We start from the raw sequence: 24,592 nt of genomic DNA, 5'->3' as shown, positions 1-24,592 counted from the left end.
TGTTTGCTCTGATGAAACAGATGATCAATAAAACAGTACTTTTTCAGTTTACTTGGTGCTTTTCTTTTTCTTCCTTCTTTCTTTTCAACAAAGGGCAAGTGGCCTGCCACACATTGGAAAGATAATTTGGAAACATATGAATTTATAAAAAGAAAAATTCAAAACCAGAGTAGACCATGATAAGCCTGCAGAAGTAGGCTGGAACCAGAATATGAAAGGATTATAGCGCATGTTAAGATCTGGCCGCCTCAAACACTGGAAGGAAAGTGAACCAAGGAAAACTCTCCTGCCTCACGGGTGGGGACACAAGAGTGAGACGGGCTTCGCAGGTGCTGCAGCAGAAAGAATCCACCTGTGATGCAAGACACGCAAGGGACGTGGGTTTGATCCCTGGGTCGGGAAGATCCTGAAAGGTTGTTGTTGAATCACGCAAAGACTCTGGGATTCTTGGCCCCCGGAGGAGAATTCAATCCGGGGCCAGAGACTAGGCTTGATCACTCAGAGCTTTTGTGTAATAAAGTTTTATTAAAGTATAAAGGAGATAGAGGAAGCTTCTGACATAGGCATCAGAAGGGGGCAGAAAGAGTACCCCCCTGCTAGTCTTTAGCTGGATGTTATATAGTCACTAGCAGTCTGTTAATGAAAGAAAGGAATGTCTTAAAATTCAGAATGGCACCAGGCCCCTCACCCATAAGATGCATTTTGGGATAATCTTGGCACCAAATGGTTTATCCTGGGCCATAAAATGATTAACTTGAATCTTGAAGAAGGGCAGATCACCATACAAATAGTTCCGTTTACATAGATTAGGGGAACAATATCTGAGTATAACATACTGATTTGTCAAGTAGGTTCTGAGCCAAGAGGCGGAACTTGAAGACAAGAGTTTGGGGTAAATGTGTAGTACATTAGCATAGCCTAAGACAAACATTCCCGTAAGAAAATGGCATTGGTTAACTCAAGGTTTGAGAATAGTTAACTTCAGGTGAAACCAGGTGTCATTATGGCAACACAGTATTTTAAGAGAAACCTCTTTTTAAATTTGTATAGAGAAGGAAGAAATATCGCTAGTTTGTTTCCTCCTGCCCCTTAAGAGAGAGAAAAATGTCTGACACTTGTAGGCTATTTCCTGCATTTGGAGACCCCTGGCCTTCCTGCCTGTTACCCTCTCAATCCCCTGAAGAAGGACATGGCAATCCACTCCAGTATTCTTGCCTGGACAGAGGAGCCTGGCAGGCTACAGTCCGTGGGGTCACAAAGAGTTGGACATGACTGAGTGACTGAGCATGCAATCGTAACTTGGAAGTGAAAACAAGTAGGACCATGTGGGACCTTCCTGGTCACAAAATCCTTTTCTTGTCCCAGTTTGTTATTTGTAAGAAAAAGGTTTTAGTCTCCTAGGTTTTCCTGAGTACCAAAGTAAAAGTCGCTCAGTTGTGTCTGACTCTTTGTGACCCCACAGACTATACAGTCCATGGAATTCTCCAGGCCAGAACACTGGAGTGGGTAGCCTTTCCCTTCTCCAGGGGATCTTCCCAACCTAGGGATTGAACTGGGGTCTCCTCCATTGCAGGCAGAATTTTGACCAACTGAGCTCTGAGAGGAAGCCCTTGGGTAACAAAGGGCAGATTCAAACAGTTGCTGATCAGGCAAGGGAGGAAATGCAGAAACAAAGAAGGAACAATTAAGAAACTATAGCGCAACATTAAAATGGGATCCTGGTTCCCCCTCAAGGGATATACATACAGAACCCGCTTGAGCTTTTCTGCAGGAACTAAGCCCCGCCCCCCTCCCAACTGGGGGATGGTAACTTCCTTCTGGCTGAGCAAAACTTTCCTAGAGCACCACCCTGCTAACAACCAACTGGAAGAGAATCACAGGCCCTGCAGCGCTCACCCCAAATTTTGCTTACAAAAAGTTCTCCCTCCAAATCACCGGGGAGTTCAGTTTTTTGTTTTTTGTTTTTTTAGCCCACGCCATTCATTCTCCTTGCTTGCTGCTGCTGCTGCTGCTAAGTCGCTTCAGTCGTGTCCGACTCTGTGCAACCCCATAGACGGCAGCTCACCAGGCTCCCCTGTCCCTGGGATTCTCCAGGCAAGAACACTGGAGTGGGTTGCCATTTCCTTCTCCAATGCATGAAAGTGAAAAGTGAAAGTAAAGTCGCTCAGTCGTGTCCAACTCTTAGCGTCTCCTTGCTTAGTCCTTCAATAAACCTTTCTCTGCTCCAAACTCTGACATTTCAGTTTGTTTGAGCTCTCTCTGATGGGGCACGCAAACTTGTTTGACTCAGACAGTAAAGAATCTGCCTGCAATGCAGGAGACTCGGGTTCAAGCCCTGAGTTGGGAAGATCCTCTGGAGTAGGAAATGGCAACCCACTCCAGTATTCTTCCATGAAAAATTTCATAGACAGAAGAGCCTGGCGGTGTTCCGTCCATGGGGTCACAAAGGGCTGCACTGAGCGACTGATACACAAACACACACAAAAGGATAGAAACTGTCAGACTACATTTAAAAGCGAGAATAAAGGGTGTAATAAAGAGTGACTCATTTTTGATAATTGACTATTGACAACATTCTGTGGTTTAGTCACTGAGTCGTGTCCGACTCTTTGCGACTCCATGGACTGTGGCCCACCAGGCTCTTCTGTCCACGGGGTTCTCCAGGCAGGATTGGGGTGGGGTTACCATTGCCTTCTCCTGACAACATTCTAGTCCCACCCCTTTTTGTTTCCCTCTAACCACCCCCACCCTAGACACACACACACACACACACACACACACACACACACACACACAAAAACTAAGCCAGCTGGCAAGGAAAGGCCTGGAGCTCCCTCCCCCGGTATCTGCAGGAAGTGCAAGCCAAGCAAGCCTGACCATGCCCAGGAGCCCTTCCCCAGGCCAGCTCCTAATCATGGTCAAGCCCTGCAGGCTCTCGGTAGCCAGGAACCCTGCCACAGGCTCCCCAGAAACTTCATTACACGAGGAATTAACATTTTTGTGTGGAATCATTAATCTCAGTATCCAACCTTTTTTATTTTTTTTTTTTGATGGGGAGTCCATTTTACATCCATGGGATAACCACAACATCCCAGTCTACGATGTCTACTTAAAACAAAAATCAGGACTTCCCTGGTGGTCCAGTGGTCAAGAATCTGCCTGCCAATGCAAAGGACACAGTTTCAATCCCTGGTCCAGGAAGACCCCGCATGCTAGGGAGCCACAGCTGCTGAGCCCCTGCCCCCGAAAGTCTGTGCTCCACAGCCAGAGAAGCCACCGCGTGAGAAGCCCAAGAACAGCAACTAGAGAAAGCCCATGTGCAGCAACACAAACCCAGGGCAGTCAAAAATAAACAAAATAAATAAATCTTTTTTTAAAAACCTCACTTAGGAACACATACAGGTTAACTGAAAGGATGGCAAAAGGCACAGCCTGCCGACACTGGCCATATGAAAGCCTAATTGGTTACGTTATTATTAGACAGATTAGACCGCAGGAGGGGGCTATTGTCAGGGATAAAGAGGTGGTGACATGTGATGGAAACAGATCAGGGGACCAGAAGAGGGTCTAGAAGCAGATCCAGCATGTGTACGCGTCACAAGGATTCCAAGGCACTTAAATCACCTGAGGATGAATGTAGTCTTTTCAGAATACAAGTGGCTGGAACGACTGAATGTCCACATTAATAATAATGCGCCACTGAAGAGGAAAAGTTAAAATTTTACATAACCTCCTTCTCCTTCTGCCTCTGTAACTCAGCTTGCCCCTTGCAAAGTCTGGATCACGTAGGTCACGTAGTCTCAGAAAGTGGGGACTTGCAATACTGGGAAATGGACTTTATCTCACTCACCCTTGTCCTGCTCTTTGCAATCGCCCAGCCCCTGCAAACCTGCTTAACCGTGCCCGTCCATATAAAGACCAGACATCCCCCTCCCCATCTTGACCACTGTCCCCACGCATGAAACCTGTGCGTGGATGATTTGAGAGAATAGCATTGAAACATGTATATTATCATATGTGAAACAGATCGCCAGTCCAGGTTCATTGCATGAGACAGGGTGCTCAGGGCTGGTGCACTGGGATGACCCTGAGGGATGGGGTGGGGAAGGAGGTGAGAGCGAGGGTCAGGATGGGGAACACATGTACACCCATGGGTGATTCATTTCAATGTATGGCAAAACCACTACAATATTTTAAAGTAAGTAGCCTCCAATTAAAATAAATAAATAAATAAAACAAAGACTATTGGGTATACAAAAAAAAAAATAGATCATAGATCTAAATGCAAAAGCTAATATCATAAAAGTTCTAGGAGAAAGTCTTAGCAGACTTGAGATAGACAAAGATTTCTCAAATAAGACAGAAAAATAGAAACTATAAAAGAAAAAATTAATGAATTGGATCCCATTAAAATTTAAAACTGCTTTTCAAGACACCATTAAGAAAAATATATCTGACAGAAAATTTTTATTTAGAATATATTAAAAGCAATTACACATCAATAATGAGAAAGCAAACAATCTAATAAAAATGGGCAAAAGATTTGAACAGACATTTCACAAAAGAATATATACACAGGGTCAATATGCACATGAAAAGATGCTCAACATTATTAGTCAAAAGGAAGATGCATAACCACAATGAGATACCACCTCACATCCACGAGAACAGCTATAATGAAGAAGACCGGCCACACCACCCACTGGTGTGTCTTCAGGACGCCTGCAATGCTCACTCATTGCTTGTAGTAGAAAATGGTATGGGCGTTTTGGAGAACATACTGGCTGTTTCCTATACAATTAAACATGTATTTATCGTCTGACTCGGTAATTTCGCTCCTAGTTATCCACTCAAAGAGAAGTGAAAACATATGTTCACACAAACTTCTGGGCATAGTAACATTATTCACTGGCTTCCCTGGTGACTCGGTGGTAAAGAACCCACCTGCAATGCAGGAGACGTGAGTTCAACCTCCATGTTGGGGCAATCCCCTGGAGGAGGAAATGCTACCCACTTCAGTATTCTTGTCTGGAGAATCTCAAGGACAGCGGAGTCTGGCGGGCTACAGTCCATGCGGTCACAAAAGATTTGGACACGACTGAGCAACTAGACAACAATTATTACGTATAGCTGCCACACACTGGAAGCAACAAAAATGCCCGTCAATGAGTAAATGGATAAACAAATGTGGTTTATCCAGATGATGGAACACTGCTTGTCAGTAGAAAGTAATCAACTTCTGATATCCCACCTAGTCTCATGAATCTGAAAACACAGTGCCGAGCCACAGAAGCTAGGCATGAAAGAGGACATGGTCGGAATCAGTTTGTGTGAAGCTAGAGACGGCAGGTCTACCCTGGACTGACGGAAGGCAGGGCAGCCGCCGGCTGGCAGGGCTTGTTCAGGGACAGCTGACTCAGAAGCAGAGCAGAGAACCCTGGGGGATGACGAAGCGCTCTGTGTTCCGGGTGTGGTAGCGTTTTCACGGCACATTTGTCAAAATGTGTCAGGTTCTAGGCTTAAAAGGGTGGATTTTATGATCACATTTATTTCACAATATCAAAGTGTTCATGTAACTGACCATGGATAATCTACTATTAGAACAGAGGATGAAAATACGGGAATCCTCTCTGCCTGGTAGATTGTTTTGTTTTGTTTCAGTTTTTGAGTTTTAATTTATGTTTTGCTAATGTGTTTCTCAATTCTCTTTCCTAGGTTCAGTTTGCCACACTATATGCTAAGAAAGAAAAAAGCAACACATGAACTGAATATAAATGTTTGTTTTCTTTTACTCCTGTATTATAATCTACCAAAATATTAGAACTGGTGGGAGTCTCAAAAGCACTAGTCCACGGTCTTCAGCAAAGAGACTGTTTCTCTCCATAGTGCACGAAACTACAAAGCATTGATCTCCTAGAGGAAATCAGTGGAAGGTTATTAAGGAGCCTTGATTTGACCTGATATCTGCACGTCACAAACAAAACATTTCCGTTTCAGAGAAAACAGTATTGCCATCATTAATCATTGATTTTGATGGTAAGGCTGGAATTCAAGTAAAACAATTTTTTAAAGAGCGGGCTATTTCCATAAACCTGTGAACACCCCGGCACCGGCGGTGGTGGTCGCTTTCCGCCAAGACAGGGACTGTACTAAGGAGAAGAAAATCGGCCAAAGAAAAGGACGCTGTCGGACTCGTTGTGCCTGATGAAGAACAGGAAAGGGTGATTGCAGTGAAAACGTTCCCAGTCCTGGGCCGGCGTGACGGCGAAGCCCACAGCGGTGGCGGCCGCAGCCTCCGTGCCCGCCTCGGTCACCTCCAGCACCGACCTGTGCAGCAGCCTCTGGGCGCGCAGCCCGGCGCCCACGGGGCTCCCCGCGAGGCCAGCGGCGCACAGCCCCGCGGAGGCGGCCTCCAGGTCATAGCTGCCCGCCGCCCGGAACCGGGGCAAGTGCAAGTCCACGGCCCTCTCTTCCATACGCCCCGCGCTGGTCCACTCTATTAACTTCTCAGGAGTTATTTTATCTATAATCTGGTAAGGAGAAAAAGAGGGAAGAATGGCTTGATCATCAGTGCAAATTCAAAACAGTGCAATACTAATGTCAGTCAGTCAGAAATTATTAATATTAGCTTTAGCAACAAATGAAACCAGAAATTTTATTTCACTCAACTGCTATTTATATATATACATATACCAGCTACTTGTCTTATATTTCTATATTTAAATTATCTGTGTATGTATGAAAACTCTATTGCATGTAAATAAATTTTTAAGTCATTTCTTATTCTATCAATTTAATATATATTATTTCATTTTTTACTATTCCCCTTTAATCTTTGTCTGCTGCTGCTGCTAAGTCGCTTCAGTCGTGTCCGACTCTGTGCAACCCCATAGACGGCAGCCCACCAGGCTCCCCCGTCCCTGGGATTCTCCAGGCAAGAACACTGGAGTGGGTTGCCATTTCCTTCCCCGATGCATGAAAGTGAAAAGTGAAAGTGAAGTCGCTCAGTCGTGTCCAACCCTCAGCGACCCCATGGACTGCAGCCTTCCAGGCTCCTCCATCCATGGGATTTTCCAGGCAAGAGTACTGGAGTGGGGTGCCATTGCCTTCTCCATAATCTTTGTCTACATATGTATTATATAATTTATATACTATCTTATATAATGAATATTATAATATAGTTTATATATTACTATATTATAATGAACTTAATTTATAAAATTATAATGAATGTAATTTATATTATATTAATATAATATATATTTATATAGTTGCAATTACATTGAATATCCACTTTTCTTGTTATAAAGTAAATATATTTCACAGCACTGCATATCTCTAAGTATCTTCAAACTGATAGATATTTCCATCAAGCTGATAAATTCCACCTAACATTCATCCTCTCATTCATTTTACAATCATCTAAATATGTATCAAGTGGATGCTGATAGATACTGTGGATGCAGCATCTATTAATAATAAATTATGATTACTATTATATAAATTTCAAGCCGAGCATCCTAGTGTCTGGCTTTTTGCAATCCCGTAGACTCTAGCCTGCAAGCTCTTCTGTCCATGGAATTCTCCAGACAGCAATACTGGAGTGGCTTTCCATTCCCTTCTCCAGGGGATCTTTCCTACCCAGGGATAGAACCCGGGTCTCCTGTATTGCAGGCAGATTCTTTACCGTCTGAGCCACCAGGGATTTAAGGAAGATGCTGCTGATTTGGCTCAGAAAGTAAATTTTATTCTTGAATTATTTCCCTACAGTAATTCCCACAACTGGGCTTTTTGAGTCAGATTATGAATACTTTTAAGCTTGCAGATAAGTGCCTTGTTAGAACAGTAAGTAGTGTGTCAGTCTCATAAAGCTTGCATTCGTCCTGCCATTTTGCTTTCCCAAAATATTTGCCAACATATAATGCTGCTAATGGAGAAGGCGATGGTGCCCCCGCCAGTGCTCCTGCCTGGAGGATCCCAGGGACGGAGGGCCTGGTGGGCCGCAGTCCGTGGGGTCGCGAAGAGTCGGACACGACTGAGCGACTTCACTTTCACTTTTCACTTTCATGCATTGGAGAAGAAATGGCAACCCACTCCAGTGTTCTTGCCTGGAGAATCCCAGGGACGAGGGAGCCTGGTGGGCTGCCATCTATGGGGTCGCACAGAGTCGGACACGACTGAAGCGACTTAGCAGCAGCTAAACACGTTTCACAGAAGCAGGAGAGCTTCTAGTATCTTAATAATACAGCATCCATCGATTTATCGAGCACTTTCCAAGAACTGGAACCATTCTAGGCAAGTCTTCATGTCCTAGATCCATTCTGGACTTCCCTAGTGGCTCAGACAGTAAAGCATCTGCCTACAATGCGGGAGACCCATGTTCAATCCCTGGGTCTGGAAGATCTCCTGGAGAAGGAAATGGAGGAACCTGGTAGGCTACTGTCCACGGGGACACGACTGAGCGACTTCATTTTTCAGATCCATTCTAGGAGGTCCCTTAGAGTTGGTCCAGGATGTACATGTATGTGTGTGTGCGTGTGTGTGTGTGTATTCTAATCATTACAACACACACATTAAGAACTGTGGAACTCATTTTATAAATGAGAAAATATTGAGGTTCCAAGAAATGAAGAAACGTCAAAGGGTCGAAAGGCACTAAACAGAACAGGGACTTAAAACAACCTCCCTGTTCTCCAAAGCACAGGCTACTCGCCACATCAGTGTTTTAACTACAAAGCAGCTTCAGTTTAAGTGTTAGTCACTCGGTTGTGTTTGACTTTTTTCGACCCCATGGACTATAGCTTGCCAGGCTCCTGTGTCCATGGGATTTTCCAGGCAAGAATCCTGGAGCAGGTTGCCATTCCCTTTTCCAGCAGACCGTCCCACCCCAGGAATCAAACCCAGGTCTCCCCCATTACAGCAGATTCTTTACTGTCTGAGCAACCAGTGGGCAGGACTAAATCAAGGGATTTATGATTAAGGGTCCTATGGACTTTTATTATGAGTGGAGGTAGGTTTATTTGGGGTTAAAAAAAACACACTGGTGAGTGATGCCGATTATGGGGAGGCTGTGGCATGTGGGGCACAAGGTGTATTGCAAATCTCTGTACCTGCCTCCAAGTTTTGCTGTAAACATAAAATTGCCCTAAAAAAGTCTTTTAAAAAATGAAATGTCTAAAAAAGGAACTCAGAAAGTCCAATAGCCTGTGAATAGAATTCAAAATTGCTGTCCACGTGCATAGGTGACTTTCTTCCCTGGGGAAGAGGGTCTACAGAGATCAACCACTTTGGAGAATGGTGGGTTATCTTTAGAACTCCTATATGACCTCAAATGTTCATGTTATCTCATCCCCAAATATTTTAGTACTGGTTCTTCTCAATAAACCTGACACCATGTAATGCTCCTCTTTAGATACCCATCTTTACCTGCTGCAGAGACAGAAATATTTTCTATTTCACCAGCTCCAGATCAGAGCCCTAACTCCAGACTCACCCAGAAACAAGCTCTGGGACAGAGAGCCTCGGGAGATGAAGGCAGAACGAGGAAGAGGTAAGGCTTTACCTTCTCCAGCCCGTCGATGTCATTGGGCAGCAGCACGAACATGCTGAGGTCATGGCTTCGATACGGAAGGCCCAGAATTTTGGCCGGCACGTCCTCCAGGGTCTTGAAGCTAAAGGACTGGCGCTGTGTCATCATCGGCACAGACTTGCTTGTGCTCTGCAACGAGTCAGCAGAGCTCGAGGCGTCAAGGGGCGGAAGGCCACCAAGGGGACTCCCCAGAATAATTTGCTCAACCTACGACCATGCTAAAGACCAGAGCCTGGGAATCAGCATTTTATTTATATACACATATATCACTGTTGCTGTGTAGTGGCTCAGATGTGTCTGACTCTTTGTGACCCTTTGGACTGTAGCCTGCCAGGCTCCTCTGTCCAATGGATTTTTCAGGCAAGAAAACTGGAATGGGTTGTCATTTCCTCCTCAAGGGGATCTTCCCGACCCAGGGATCGAACCTGTGTCTCCTACACTAGCAGGCAGATTCTTTACCACTGAGCCACCTGGGAAGCCACATACCATGTACATTTGCTCAAAGATGACTCCAGATTCTACATTTTATCTGTAAGCATATCACATAAATTAATTAAAGAACATACCTTATTCAGCCAAAATTCCTCCTCCTTGGTATTTTCTTTCTTAAACTCCCTGTCCCATTGCCCTTTAAAATAAATTACATTCACTACCACCAGCTTGATGGAGCTGCTTAAAGAGCCGTCTGGAAGCAGGTCCTTGATTTTTTCTGCAAATGAACAGCCACAAGAACAAAATGGGTCCATCTTCAAAATTACAAGTCAGATCTACACATGTCAGATACGATGAACACGGACTTGACCGACCGTTCAAACCTCAGCCAGGTCAGCGCCTGAAGGCTTAGCCAATAAAGAGTTCGCTGGCAGAAATCATAGGAGGTTCTCACTTTGCCCATCTCCAATTTATCCCATAGGATAAACTGAGGTGTGAGGGCTAAGAGCTCAGGCTCTGGAGTCAGATTGCCACTGCCGGCATCCAGCTTTGCCTCTCATCAGCTGAGGGGTCCTGGGTAAGTTACTTAAGCTCTCTGAGCCTCAGTTTCCACACCTGTAAAACAGGAATAAAACCTGCCTCACAGAGCTGCTGAAAGGAATCAATGATTCCCTATGTAGAGAAGCACTTGGAATATTATCCAGCTCATAATAAGCACTCGGAGTTAGCTATTATTATTTTTAACCCACTCATTATAGCTACGTGAGGTTTAGAGATCTCTTATTTTATTGCAAAGGAGCTGATGTTTTATCTCTGGGTTCAGCCCATCCCACTGAAATTCTGAAGAATACTGCCCTCAACCAACCCTTTGATAGATCCTCTTTTATCCCCCTTTTAAAATTTTCATTTCCTTTGAACTGAGTATGAAGAAAAAATGCAATCTGAAATGACAGCTGTCTCTCTGATAACTGGAATTTTGTTTTTTAAATGTATTCTCCCTGGTCAGGGAGCGCGATCCCACAAACCGCACCTAAGAGTTTGCATGCTGCAGTTAAAGACCTCGCGTGCCTCCACGGAAGATTCCACAAGCCAAAACTAAGACCTGGCACAGCCAAATCCTTAAATAAACCCTTTTTTTTTTTTTTAATGTATTCTGAAATACTAACACTAAAGTATCAGCACTGCTCTGCAAAATCTTAACATTGCTCTCTGCTATTTCCTGCGAGTTTGGCTCCTACCGGGGCGTGAGGCGGGGCGGAGGAGGCGGGGCTTTGTCGAGTCCCTGCTGCGGACGAGGCTCAAGGCTGCCGCCCTCCGTGCCAGGAGCCCAGCCGCGGACGGCCCAGGCGCGTCTTTAGTGGGCTGATGCTTCTCACTGACCGAGAGAAAGGAGCCCTCTGACGTTTTTACTTATGGACCCAGACTCAGAAAGAAAGGTGCTCACGTAAAAGTCAAATGTGACCTCACGACAGACATGAGCCAGGTATCAGGAGCCCCAAAGTCACTGGGATCCCCAGCTATGCGCAAGTAATTCTCCACTACTTGTCTCCACGAAGTTGGCTTCCTGTGGTCCCCTGCCCAATTCCCTTGGCTCTCTCCACATCTGCTGAGGCCATTCCACTGTCTGCAGTGGATTCCCCCACTCCTTGGCTCCAGTCCCTCCAAGCTGAAATACCCATCTCAGGTCCCCTCCCAAAGCTTGTACACCCTTATACCCTATGCAGCGTCCAGCACAGGGCTTCACTCACAGCAGATACTCAGAAGTGTTTTTATGATGAACAATTCATCCATACACTACCATTTGTTTGGCTTTCAACCCAGGAATTAATCTTCTTTCGACTTTCATCTGCTGCATTTACAAAATCAACAGGTTCCAGAGAAGCATGGTAATGTTTTTCAACATAATCTAAGTATTTCTTTAGGAGAAACAGGGAAGGAATAGAAATAGCTTTAAAATTCAATTCATCCATTACCATCATTTCTAAACAAATTTATCTGTACAGGAAGATGACTAACATTGTAAGAAGAGATCTTTTTAGGGCCTGGGTGAATCACTTTGAGTACTTCCATGCATATTTTTGTGCAGGTTCAATACAGTTAAGGCAACAATCAGATTTCAAGATGAAAAAGAAGCTCCCAAAAGGTCTGGGTATCTGGAGAACAGGTCAAGAGGCAGGTGGGGTGGAGGGTGAGAGGGAGAGATGGGAGGGACACCCCCAGTGATGTGGGTTGAGTCAGGCACTCAAATTAGGCATCTTGCCTCAAAGATCCCAGTCTTAACAGAGTCATTTGGCCATTCCTGAGTACCACTCACAGATGTTGTGAACTCAGCAAAACTCACTTGAAGGAAGAGGTATGTCTTTTCTCCAAACAGTCGGTTGGCTATTTTCAGTTCATAATCATCATTGGGTTTGCTTATCTCACTCAAAACCCTTTGGAGCTGGTGATGTATCTCTTCTGTCTTCTCTAACTTCAAAATCAAAACAAAAACTCAGTGAGTTATCTTGGCAAAAGTAAACCTAGATTCACCACCCTTCCCACACCAAGAAGACACGGCAGCCTTGGGGGTCGTCCATGAGCTTGGTGTAGGTTCTGGATGCCATTCTTCCTCCACTGGAAACACCAACTTAACAACAATACAAGAAACCCAGGAACCAGCTCAGAGATTCCTGTAGCCCAGAGAAGCATGAACCCAGGACAATTCATGATGTTCCCCCCGCCATGCTTCTCCCTGCCACACCTCATGGTGTGATTGGGGGAAAACTCGCAACCCCAACTCCCTGAGGAGAGAAGCGTGTGGAATGTGTGTCCAACACTCTGACTTTTCAGAGGCTGCCTGAGGGACTGGTTTGTGTCTTGCCTGAATCTAAGTGTCAAGAGGAACAGGCACCAGGTTGGTCCCTGAGCACAAAGGCCATCAACACACACCCTGGTCTGCAGCACTACAAACAAACACCAGGGGGCGCTCCTGAGTAGAACCCCGCAAAGCAGTGAGGTCATTACTGCACTTCGGCGGTGGGTCAGCGGTAAGGACACGCCTGCCAGTGCAAGAGACAAAAGAGACTCGGTTCGATCCCTGGGTCAGGAAGATTCCCTGGAGGAGGGCATGGCAATCCACTGCAGTATTCTTGCCTGGAGAATCCCATGGACAGAATGCCATATGTGAAAAGCCCACAGATAACATCACACTCAGTGGTGAAAGATTAAAAGCTTTTCACCCAGGAGTAGGCATCTGTCACCCAAGGTGAACCTTTTCCTAGTTTGCACAAAGACTCTGCACAGGACTATGCTTGGGAGAGAAAGTGCCTGAAAACAGCTGTAGCACTGATAGACTGACGAGATAGCAGAGCGGCCGTTGGACCCAACTCTGTGGTACATACTCCGCAAGGAAGCCTGACTCCTCATATATGCAGCTGAGCCATGCAGACAGCCTGGCCACGCGGGATCGTGGACCGAATGGCTCATACTGTTGGGGGACTTGAGCCACAATTTAATGAGGGCCTGGGAAAAGGGCTGTGATAGCGGTCATGGCAGACGTGACCTGCCAGGGAGCTCTGTTCACCTCTGAGTGCCAGCCCTGCCCTACGGATTCTGCCACGTGTGCACAGACTGCCGCATGAGTGAGGAATACTGTAACCCTAGAGCCAGAAGAGATCTCAAGAAGTCATTGGTTCTGGCCTAATATTTTTTTGAGTAAAACATCATCAGAGTAGGAAGAGTTCCTTAAAATAAAAATAGAATGTGATAAAAGTGTTAGTCCCCCAGTCCTGTCTGATTCTGTGACCCCATGGACTGTAGCCCGCCAGGCTCCTCTGTCCATGGAATTCTCCAGGCAGGAATACTGAAGTGGGTTGCCAGTCCCTTCTCCAGGGGATCTTCTTGATCCAGAGATCAATCCTGGGTCTCCTGCATTGCAGGCAGATTCTTTACCATCTGAGCCACCAGGGAAGTCTGTAGTAATATTATCACCCACTACTACCACAGCGCCCATGGGGTGAGTCACCAGGGTGTTCTGGTTGCTCTACTAGACACTTTACAGAGGCTTAAAGATGAACAACTTGCACAGACTGGCACAGCTGTTAAGTGACGAAGCCAGGATTTGAACTCTAACTCCAAAATGGGCTCCCCAGGTGGCACTAATAGTAAAGAACTCCCCTGCCAATGCAGGAGACGTAGGAGACACGGGTTAGATCCCTGGGTCGGGAAGATCCTCTGGAGAAGGAAATGGCAACCCACTCCAGTATTCTTGCCTGGAAAATTCCATGGACAGAGGAGCCTGGTAGGCTACAGTCCACAGGGGCACAAAGAGCCGGACACGACTGAAGTGACTTAGCACACACAGCTGCTAACTCCAAAACACGTTCCCTCTGCTACAGGGACTCTTCAGTCTATTTGCCTTTATGGATATGTACCCTAGTGGTTAGTGAGCATTAAAGCTGAGGCCTCCTCTTAACACTGCGGTTTATTATTGTATGGTACTCTATAAGCCACATTATTTGGCTGCCATTGTTATTATTGCTTAACAATAAGTATCACACCTTTCTACCCATTTCCCCAGGGAAGCCACATCTGCCAAGGCGTCACTGGACGCTCCAGGACGCGTCCTGCTGTTTGGTGTTTAGTCGCTGAATCACTCTTTTGCGACCCCACAGACTGTAGCCACCAGGCTCCTCCGTCCATGGGATTCTCCAGGCAAGAATACTGGAGCGGGTTGCCAGTTCCTTCTCCAGGGGATCTTCCCAACCCAGAGATCGAACCCACGTCTCCTGCATTGGCAGGTGGGTTCTTTACCAGTGAGCCACCAGGGAAGCCCATGTCTCCCCACCTCTTTTTCTTCAGCTTTGATTCTTGAGCTTTCTGTGTCTTTTTCAGAGAAAGGCACCTAGGAAGAAAAAAAAAGTACTATGGCCGTGGTGAGAGCAGAGAAAAGCTCACAGGGACCCAGTGCGGGTAAAATGGATGACTGTTAAACAGGCCTCCTTCGTCCACAAGGAACAGGGCTGTCCCTGCAAAACCCTGAGAAGTTCTGGGCTGTGCGCTCATCTCACCCCTGCTGGTTAGTCCCTTCATTCATCCCTCCTTGACGTGGCATTCACACCATGTCGTTTCCCCCAGGAGCTCTGTCCTCCTTGCTCTACCTATAATTATGAGCTTAATGGCTTTCCCACTTCATGGCAAATAGATGAGGAAACAGTGGCTGGCTTTATTTTGGGGGGCTCCAAAATTACTGCAGATGGCAACTGCAGCCATGAAATTAAAAGACGCTTGATCCTTGGAAGAAAAGGAGCAAGCTATGATAAACCTAGACAGCATATTAAATAACAGAGACACTACTTTGCCAACAAAGGTCTGTCTAGTCACAGCTATGGTTTTTCTAGAAGTCATGTATGGATGTGAGAGTTGGACTATAAAGAAAGCTGAGCGCCGAAGAATTGATGCTTTTGAACTGTGATGTTGGAGAAGACTCTTGAGAGTCCCTTGGACTGCAAGGAGATCCAACCAGTCCATCCTAAAAGAAATCAGTCCCGAATATTCATTGGAAGGACTGATGCTGAGGCTGAAACTCCAATACTTTAGTCACCTGATGCAAAGAACTGACTCATTGGAAAAGACCCTGATGCTGGGAAAGATTGAAGGCAAGAGGAGAAGGGGATGACAGAGGATGGGATGGTTGGATGGCATCACTGACTTGATGGATGTGAGTTTGAGTAAGCTCCAGGAGTTGGTGATGGACAGGGAAGCCTGGCGTGCCGCAGTTCATGGGGTTGCAAAGAGTTGGACACGACTGAGTGACTGAACTGAACTGAATTGCTTTGGACAAAGACACTTACCCAAAAGAATCTCAAGCATTTGGGAGCAGAAGGCATGATGGTATTGGAAGAGGAGAAAGAACTTCGCTGATAGGCCTGAAATCGCCCCAGTCAGATGCTGTCTTTTCCTGGCCCCAGATCAAGGGAGGCAGGTTTTCAAGGTAATGCCAGAGTGTTGCCCTAGAGACAAGCCTGTGGCTGGAAAGCAAGGAAAACCCACGCTACCTCCTGCTCCTGGGTGGCGGTGGCTCCTCGGATCATGGGGGGCAGCATTCCAATCGTGGTTGAGATGCCCGCAGGGGAAAACAAGACGTTGCCTTCATCTGTTTTACTCAGGTCTTTGAAAAGATCCAACCCAAACGAAGTGCTTGCTGGGACCAGTGAGTCCATGATGATTCCAGCAGGACCTGGAACAACAGCAACCAGAACCCGGCACTTAGCCACAGGGCTTCGTGTCGGGGCACCCTCTCCCGCTTCTCTTCGGGCACTGAGCCAGGACGTAGGGAGTTTCACCCTCGCAGCGAAAGGTCACTTCCCAGCCCTGCTCTTGACGGGACATGAATCACAGGGTGTCACCGCACACTCTGGGTTCCTGGGTCCCAGGGAGCAGGCTGAATCCCCTAGAGGCTCTGCTCTCTCTCCTTCTGTCGGAACTGCCCACACCAGCACCTGCCTGCTGGCCGCCCCTCCTGGGCTGGCCCAGCCTGGCCCTCCCATGTCGGGCGTGTCCCACTGCCGAGAACAAGGCCAGGGGCTTGTTCTGTAGGAAGGGTTGGCCTCGAGTCCGAGCAGAGTTCTCAGATCCAGCCTCAACAAAAGCAAAGTGGCCTTCTCTGACGCTGATTTCTCAGTTGCTTCAAATCCAGCACAAAGTGACCAGATACACGAGAGCTCCTAAACCCCAGTCCCTAGCTGCATGCAAACCTGACCCCAGGCTAAATGCTCCTTAAAGGGCAGTGACGCGTCTCTGGTCATGGATTATTAACTGGGGGCAAAAGAGCTTTTTTTATATAGCTTTCTATATTGTTTCAAGCTTATGCAGTGAGTTCATATTATTTTTGCTTATCTCACAAAAGTTAAAGAGCAATTAACATTTACCAAAAATAACTAGAACATGCTTTGTATTTTCTTCTTCACCAGCTAAATCTGCCTGCAATACAGAAGACCCGGGTTCGATCCCTGGATTGGGAAGATCCCCTGGTGAAGGAAATGGCTACCCGGTCCAGTATTCTTTTCTGAAGAATTCCATGGACAGAGGAGCCTAGCCGGCTACAGTCTGTAGGGTCGAAAAGAGTCAGACACGACTGAGTGACTAAAGCTTTCACTTTCACCAGCCAAATTACAACTAGTTAATAAAGAAAAATCTTAAAACAAAAATGAGATTAAAGCCAATCAAAAGCCTACTCTGAGGGATTTTTGCTCTCAAGGGCCCATCCCTGCAAAGGCATCTTATATCTGCTGTTTAAACTTCCATGTCAACCCCATGTTTCCTTGCAAGGATTTCTTGCAGGTTCACTCAGAAATAAAATGAATTAACTTACAGACAAGAGAACGTTGTCACAGCTGAGTAAACACTGAATTAAACAAAACCACCCCAAGGCGAGTTAGGTACTTGGGATTAGTACAAGAAAAGTACTTCTTTCAAACTAACAAACATGGGGGCTCTCATAACACAGAAATCTCATGTTGGTGCAGAAGGAACTTACCTGGTTTCTGGAAAGACAGAGGTGACAGGGCAAGGAACCAGGAAGCATGTGCTAAATGAGCAGGTGAAGTCTTTAATTTATAGGTCTCTCTGCCTCTCCCTAGTCATCATGGCTCGCATTTCCCGTGAAACAAGCTTTGGTTTCTCAATGGCTATTTCCCTAATAAAATTAGCATGCAAGGGTTACAACAAAACTGAGGATTGAATTTTCTGTTTCTTTCCTTCATGATCGCGAAGTTCTGCACTTGAAGTTGTCAGCAGCTGTGTGGTGAGTAATACACACCTCGACACAGAGGAATAGAGCTTCAATTCTCACTTCTCCAAAGTCTCTCAGACATTCTTTTAGGGGCCCAAGCATAAAGAGATCTAAATTAACCAGATGACAAAACAAGACTAAAAGCAGGAATTCACCCCGGGACGAAAGGGACTGGAATGACCAAGAGAAATGAATTACGCCCCATGCTGGGGGTGGGAGCAGACAGTGATAAGGGGGCCTCCCTCCCTGATACTATGGGGGACCCTCTGAAAAGAACCATTCAGTCCACTGGTTTTCACCCTGGATGCACAGCAAAATCCCCTGGGAAACTTAAAAAGAAAATCTGTGGCCAAGTGACCCCGCCGCCCCCCGCCCCCCACCACCAGACAACTGAGTCAGCATTGTTAAGGCAGGAACAGGCGTCAGAATTTTTATCACCTCAGGTGATCCTGGTGTGCAGCCAAGGTCGGGAAGCGCTGGTTTACAGGCTGGGTGAACATCTGAGAGCATACTTCCTAATGTCAGACGTACAGAGCGCTGTCCTGACAAGACCAGACCCCGCAATAAAGTTAACTTCTCAGTTGCGTGACTTGGGGTTACCAAATGCAAAGGAAGAAGTAAAGTATGAAAGCTAACTTCCTAGAAAAGAAAGAGAAAAGGTACTGAGGAAAACTGGAGAGGCAACACACACACACCACTCCCGTTCTCAAGGATTCTGCCCATTCATTATGAAACGTCTCATTTTAATTCACTTACCGAACGTTTGTCGAGAGTTCACTGTGTACCAGACCCGGGTTGTTATTGTCTGAGTCACTGAATCGTGTCCAACTCTTCTGCAACCCCATAGACTGTAGCCTGCCAGGCTCCTCTGTCCGGGATTTCCCAGGCAAGGATACTGGACGGGGCTGCCATTTCCTTTTCCAGGGGTCTTCGAGATCTAGGGATCGAATCCAAGTCTCCTGCGTTTCCTGCATTGGCTGGCAGATTCTTTACCACTAGCCCACCAGACACTGGAATCAGTTCAGATCAGTTCAGTCGCTCAGTCGTGTCCGACTCTTTGCGACCCCATGAATTGCAGCACGCCAGGCCTCCTGTCCATCACCAACTCCAGGAGTTCACTCAGACTCACGTCCATCGAGTCAGTGATGCCATCCAGCCATCTCATCCTCTGTCGTCCCCTTCTCCTCCTGCCCCCAATCCCTCCCAGCATCAGAGTCTTTTCCAATGAGTCAGCTCTTTGCATGAGGTGGCCATAGTACTGGAGTTTCAGCTTCAGCATCATTCCCTCCAAAGAAAACCCAAGTGCCAATAATTCATGAACATCCAACAAGCTCACTGATTTCAGGAAAACAACATTGTTTTTTAAAACGCATTCGGAAATTACACCTCCAAATTCCAGCCTTTCCTGCCACCCCTAGGGTATTCCTACTGGCTCTGTTGGCTCTTTAGATGATTCTCATTGGTAAAGTGTGTGAGGATTCGTCGCCGTTGCCAAGCAGCAAATCCTAGAAGTCCATCTCAGCTCTTCCCTCTCACCTGACTGTCTAAAGAAGCAGCTTAGTGAAGCAGCTGCTAAGACCGTGGATAATGTACGTACCAATCTCAATGTTCACAATTTGCTCAATGCAAACAAATTAAAAAAAAAACACTAAAAAATAAAATAAAATGATTATTTTTATTTTAATAAATAAAATAGCAAAAAATATTTGAGCTGGCCATAGTGCTCTATGTTTTAATATGTCCATCAGTTGATATCTCCTAATCCCTTTCTCTGTGACCCTGGACTCTCGGTTCTAGTTCCCACTTATCTCCATAAGCCCCCTGCTTTCTCCTAAAGCATTTTTTCTACCACCTGATTTTTACAGGAAAACCTGGCTTTACCCTGAAGACCACCACAGACCACAAAGTCTTCGCCTGGGGACAACCACTCTCATCTTGCAGTCAGGAGGTGAGGTCCCCATTCCTTGCCTCTCTGCTTACTTCTGCTTCTCCCAAGCCTTTCTTCCTTCAGTCACCTTCAGAGTGACACCTTCAGGGTGTCCTTTAGAGATGGCCCCCATCTTGCTGTGGCATCCTTTCCCCCTCCAGAAGCCCCCTTGGTCCTTGTCACATGTCTTCCTGTCCCCCTGCCTGCCACCACCCCTCTCTGTGTCTTCACGTGTGTGTCAGTGACCCTCACCTTCCCTCTGGCTTGTAGCTCATGCACAGGGTCACGCTTTGGATGCTACCATCAGCAGGAACTGTTCCTGCTATAAACTGCTGAACTCTGCAATTCCTCCCTTGGGTTGTGTGTACACATGCTCAGTACCATCAGTTGTGTCCGACTCTGTGATCCCATGATAATCCATGGGATTATCCCGGCAAAAATACTAGAGTGGGTTGACATGACTTCCTCCAGAGGATCTTCGGACCCAGGGATCAAACCCGAGTCTCCTGCAGATTCCTTTTGCAGGTGGATTCTTTACCACTGATCCACCAGGGAAGCCCTCCTCTCTTTGGCTAGAGATCTCATTATTGTTTTCTCTAAACCTAATTGTCAATGTCATCACAACCTCCAATCGTTAGACCCTGCCCCAATCCCATTTTTCTGTCAGTTTCTTCCTTCCTGTATCAAAATGATCCTAAAGGTAGGAAATAGGTGGATGATTAGAAAATAGGAGAATGCTTTCTATGCTTAGGAGTGAGGAGAGGAAGGAATTAAGCCCCAAACCAGGGCACTAATGGTTTCCCCACCGCCCCTCAAGTTTTGGCACAACTTCCACATGTCTGTTACTGATACTGCCTATAAGATCCTCATTCTTCATTAAAAGGCATGGATGCTCCTGGGGTCCCAATCAGATTGCTTCCCCCACTGCTCCTGCTGCCGAGCTGCTGTTTTGCCTAATAGTTCATAGTCACTCTTTTGTCAGTCAAATGACTTCCAGCTCACTGGAAGCTACCTGCCCGGGAAGCTAGGCAGCAGCCTGCCCCCAGCCAAGCCACACCTCAGGTGTGACTCACCTGCAGAAGGGTAAAAAGGACAGATGGGTCCCTTGTGTCAGAATGAGGCCAGTTTTCTAGTGCAGCGTGTCCTCCAGAGCCCCCAGAGGGTCACAGAAGCCGGCCTCCACTGGAGACCTCAGGGTGGTTAACTTGCCCCTTACCCTGCCCTGGTTCTCTCTGAGGACCACTCCCCTCACCTCCACCCCCCAGAGGACCTGAATAAGCCTCTCTGTCTTTGGTTCTACCCATAGGACAGCTCACCTGAGGCAAGCCTGTTTTAATTATCTAGCCAAGCCCTTTCACTCTTTTTTGCTTCCCCCAAATTCCTTGGCAAATCTTATATATAGTCTCCTTTAGATAAACTCTGTATCAGTTTATCAAAGTCTGTGAAGAATCCTCCGGGGACTTCTCAGAACTGGCACATTAATGGCTCGAACGTTGGAGTCTTCACACATTGAGTAGGAATCACACTCATACTACATGTTCTTCAATGGAGTCAATACACAGAAAGAAATGGAGAGAGAGGAAAAAACAGTATACTATTTGTGATCAAACAAAAAACAAGTGTGTCTGCTATCACTGCTTCCGTTCAAAACTGAACCAAATCATACGATACCACTTATATGTGAAATCTTAAAAAAAAAAGTACAAATTAACTTTTTTACAAAACAGAAAAAGAGTCACAGATGTAGAAAACAAACTTATGGTCTCCAAGGAAGGAAAGAGGTGTGGAGGAAGGATAAATTGGCAGGTTGGGACTGACATATGTACATTATTATTAATATATTAAAAAATCACCAACTCAATGGACATGAAATAGAGCAGACTCCTCCTGGAGACGGTGAGAGACAGAGGAACCTAGCCTGCTGCAGTCCATGGGGGTCCCAAAGAGTAGAACTTGACTTAGCAATTGAACAAGAACACGACACACATATATATATGCACACAATCTAGTAAGGACCTACTGTACAGCACAGAGAAGTCTACTCCATACTCTGTAATGACCTATGTGGGAAATGAGTCTAAAAAGAGTGGATATGTGTGTGTGTGCAAGTGATGCACTTTGCTGTACAGCACAAACTAACACAAAATTGTGAATCAACTCCATAAAAATTAATTTTAAAAACTGAAGTAAAGAAACTTTAACCACAAACAATTGATAGATCAAATCATTAAAGTCTCAAGACTCAAAATGAAAAAACAGAATAATCATTTACAGAGGAACCCACACATACATTATAAGAATTGAAAAGTGAGTTTAGCAAATTGCTGACTGTGAGGTCAATATTTAAAAAATCAAATATTTTAATATACTAGCAACATACAGTTAGAAATTGAAAATTTCTTAAATGTACAATTTAAAAGATTATCAGGAAGCATCTCATATTTATTAAAACTGAAAAATGTGCAAACCTGTAAATAGAAAAATATCAAACATAATATAAAAATATTAAGAAGATTTAAGCAAATGGTGGGAAATATTTTGTGGTTTGGAAGACTCGATACTGTAAAAATTTCAATTCTCTCAAATTGATTATTATAATTTCAATCAAAATCCCAAGAGGTTTCATTTTTCAAAATATTAACCAGCCGATTCTAAATTTATATGGAATAGCAGAGCACCAAGAATAGCCCAAGTGCTCTTGAAGGAGAAGAATGTAAGGCCTGTTCTATTGGAGGGCAAGACTTGTCATTAAATACTTAAATGTGGTTTTGGCAAAGGGTAGGCCAGAACAGAGGAGGGCATGGCAACCCACTCCAATATTCCTGCCTGGAGAATTCAGTGGACAGGAGCCTGGTATTAGAAAAGACCCTGATGCTGGAAAGACTGAGGGCGGGAGGAGAAAGGGGCGACAGAGGATGAGATGGTTGGATGGCATCACCGACTCCATGGACATGAGTTTGAGCAAGTTCCAGGAGATGGCGAAGGACAGGGGAGCCTGGGGAGCTGTAGTCCATGAAGTCACCAAGAGTCAGACATGGCTTAGCAACTGAACAACAGCAACAATTCTTTTAAGATTTATTTGTTTATTTTTGACTGTGCTGGGTCTTCACTGCTGTTCATGGGCTTTTTAGCCATGTCTAGTTTTTTGGCTCGTCTGGTTTTGGCCAGCGGAAGCTACTCTGTAGTTTCAGTGTGTGGGCTTCTAATTGCAGGAGACACGGGTTTGATCCCTGGGTCGGGAAGATTCCCTGGAGAAGGAAATGGCAACCCACTCCAGTATTCTTACCTGGGAAATCGCATGGACAGAGGAGCCTGGCAGGCTATAGTCCGTGGGGTCGCAAAGAGTCAAACACAACTGAGCAACTAACACACACATTATATTTTTAGCTCCCTAGTAGTCTTCTTACATTTCATTCCATTCTTTCACATCTTATCACAGCTGACTTCAGCTCCAATTCCATAAAGGTGATGCCTCCTTAAATCTGACTCTTCAGGCCCAAGTTGTCTACACCCCTCTTCTGGCTCTTGTCATAGGAATTTCCTGAAGCCTCATAGCTTGATGTGGCCCATCCGTATCTGGCACTACTTTTTCCTATGACCCTGCAGGTTTTCCCCGTGTATTCAGCCTTGGACGTGGGCTGGTTTATTCAGAACCTATGTGAATTGACAAAACCTGCGTGGATTTCCATCAGCCTCACTGTCATGCATTTGGTTGCTTCTTAAATCCTTTTTGCCATTTGTAGTTAAAACATTCTTTGATGCACTAATGTGGATATCATTACTTATAAGCAAAATTGTGCATTAGAATAAGAGAGTTTTTAAATCAGATGTTAAATATGGAGAATATACTGATAAGAGGTGTGCAAATATGGGGATAAATTTTGTGGAGCTTGTATTAAGCAGAAAAGAATAAGACAGTAGATTCGGAAAAGCAAGAATACAATGTTAGCAATGTGAAGAAAGAACAAGTTTGAAGCTGGCATTCAACCTGGGAGCAAAGAAACCCACGGAGGCAACCGCTCAGCTTCCTCTCCCTGTCACCACTTATAGGACCTGCAGCACAGATTAAGGACATGGTGGTTTTATTAAAAGCCACACGTGCAAAAGAAGTAAACAGCCATCGGGGATGAAGCACTAGAAGTTCTGGCTCACCCCAGTTTAAGGGGAAACTGAAGAGCAACTTCAGGCAGAAATCTGTAAGAAAAATGTATGCAGTCAAAGAGAACTTGAGTTGCACTAAGATGAAACAGACAGAACCTGTGAAGCAGGGAGCGCCAGGGATGCTGTTAGTTACTGTGCTCGTGATTCTCTTGCCAGAACATCGAGAGTAGACGTGAGTGAGTACATTTTTGACGATGTTGTCTCATGTGTCGGCCTGCAGCGTTGTGGACGGAGGAGACCTTGGACCAGAAGTGCTGATCCCACTCCCGACTCGCCAGCCCTGGCTGGCTCTCTGGCCCCCACCGCAGCCCACCAACCACCGGGCCCTCACTGCCTCCGGCTGACATACTGAAGGGTCGCTCATGCTGGTTTGAGAGTAGAAAAGAGAGTCAGAGGGCTTCTAATTTTGAGCTTAATTCCCCAGGTCTCAGGGGTTCCATCTACTGTGGTTCTGTGGTTCTGTTTCCTCAGATGGCCTGACTCTGACACGCAAAGCAGAGAGGTACCATACAAATCCAGGAACATCTCCACCAGGGCTCTTCTGGTTTTGTTCCCCCAGAAGGACTTCACTTGGAATGACTACACTGCCTGGACGGGAGAGCACGCTCCTGCCCTCGCCTTCCTCTGAGTCAGACTCGGGGAGCTTCATCCAGTCTTCAGTGGTTTCAGAAAGAAAACAGATTTGTTTTAACTTTTTCTTTTGTATTGGGGT

At 45.7% G+C, this 24,592-nt stretch overlaps 1 protein-coding gene across 2 annotated transcripts; it reads right to left on the bottom strand.

The window, feature by feature from the left end:
- Positions 1 to 4,458: 4,458 nt before the first annotated feature.
- On the bottom strand, positions 4,459 to 18,076 carry SERPINB13 (serpin family B member 13). 2 transcript variants are annotated; one of them, XM_019987027.2, is made up of 7 exons: positions 17,538 to 18,076; positions 16,057 to 16,238; positions 12,363 to 12,491; positions 11,820 to 11,937; positions 10,156 to 10,298; positions 9,563 to 9,718; positions 4,459 to 6,530 (listed from the first exon to the last, which is right to left on the bottom strand). In XM_019987027.2, exons 2-7 carry the CDS (start codon positions 16,219 to 16,221, stop codon positions 6,150 to 6,152), a joined length of 1,092 nt encoding a protein of 363 aa, XP_019842586.2. In that variant the 5' UTR covers positions 16,222 to 16,238; positions 17,538 to 18,076; the 3' UTR covers positions 4,459 to 6,149. The 2 variants fall into 2 exon arrangements, with proteins under 2 accessions (XP_019842586.2, XP_070635263.1); XM_070779162.1 differs by lacking the exon at positions 17,538 to 18,076 and adding an exon at positions 16,413 to 16,475.
- Positions 18,077 to 24,592: the final 6,516 nt, after the last annotated feature.

The sequence above is a fragment of the Bos indicus genome, chromosome 24 (assembly GCF_029378745.1).
Source record: "Bos indicus isolate NIAB-ARS_2022 breed Sahiwal x Tharparkar chromosome 24, NIAB-ARS_B.indTharparkar_mat_pri_1.0, whole genome shotgun sequence".
Taxonomy (NCBI): Eukaryota; Metazoa; Chordata; class Mammalia; order Artiodactyla; family Bovidae; genus Bos; species Bos indicus.
Note: the sequence above shows the minus strand (reverse complement) of the source record. Positions and strands in the feature narration are given on the sequence as shown.

Excerpts from the sequence above, each read along its gene's own strand:
- SERPINB13 (XM_019987027.2), bottom strand. The coding sequence starts at position 16,221 with ATGGACTCACTGGTCCCAGCAAGCACTTCGTTTGGGTTGGATCTTTTC. Across the intron at positions 12,492-16,056 it reads CCGCCACCCAGGAGCAGGAG|TTAGAGAAGACAGAAGAGAT; the intron begins GTAGCGTGGGTT and ends TTGATTTTGAAG. Across the intron at positions 11,938-12,362 it reads AGACATACCTCTTCCTTCAA|AAATACTTAGATTATGTTGA; the intron begins GTGAGTTTTGCT and ends TTTCTCCTAAAG.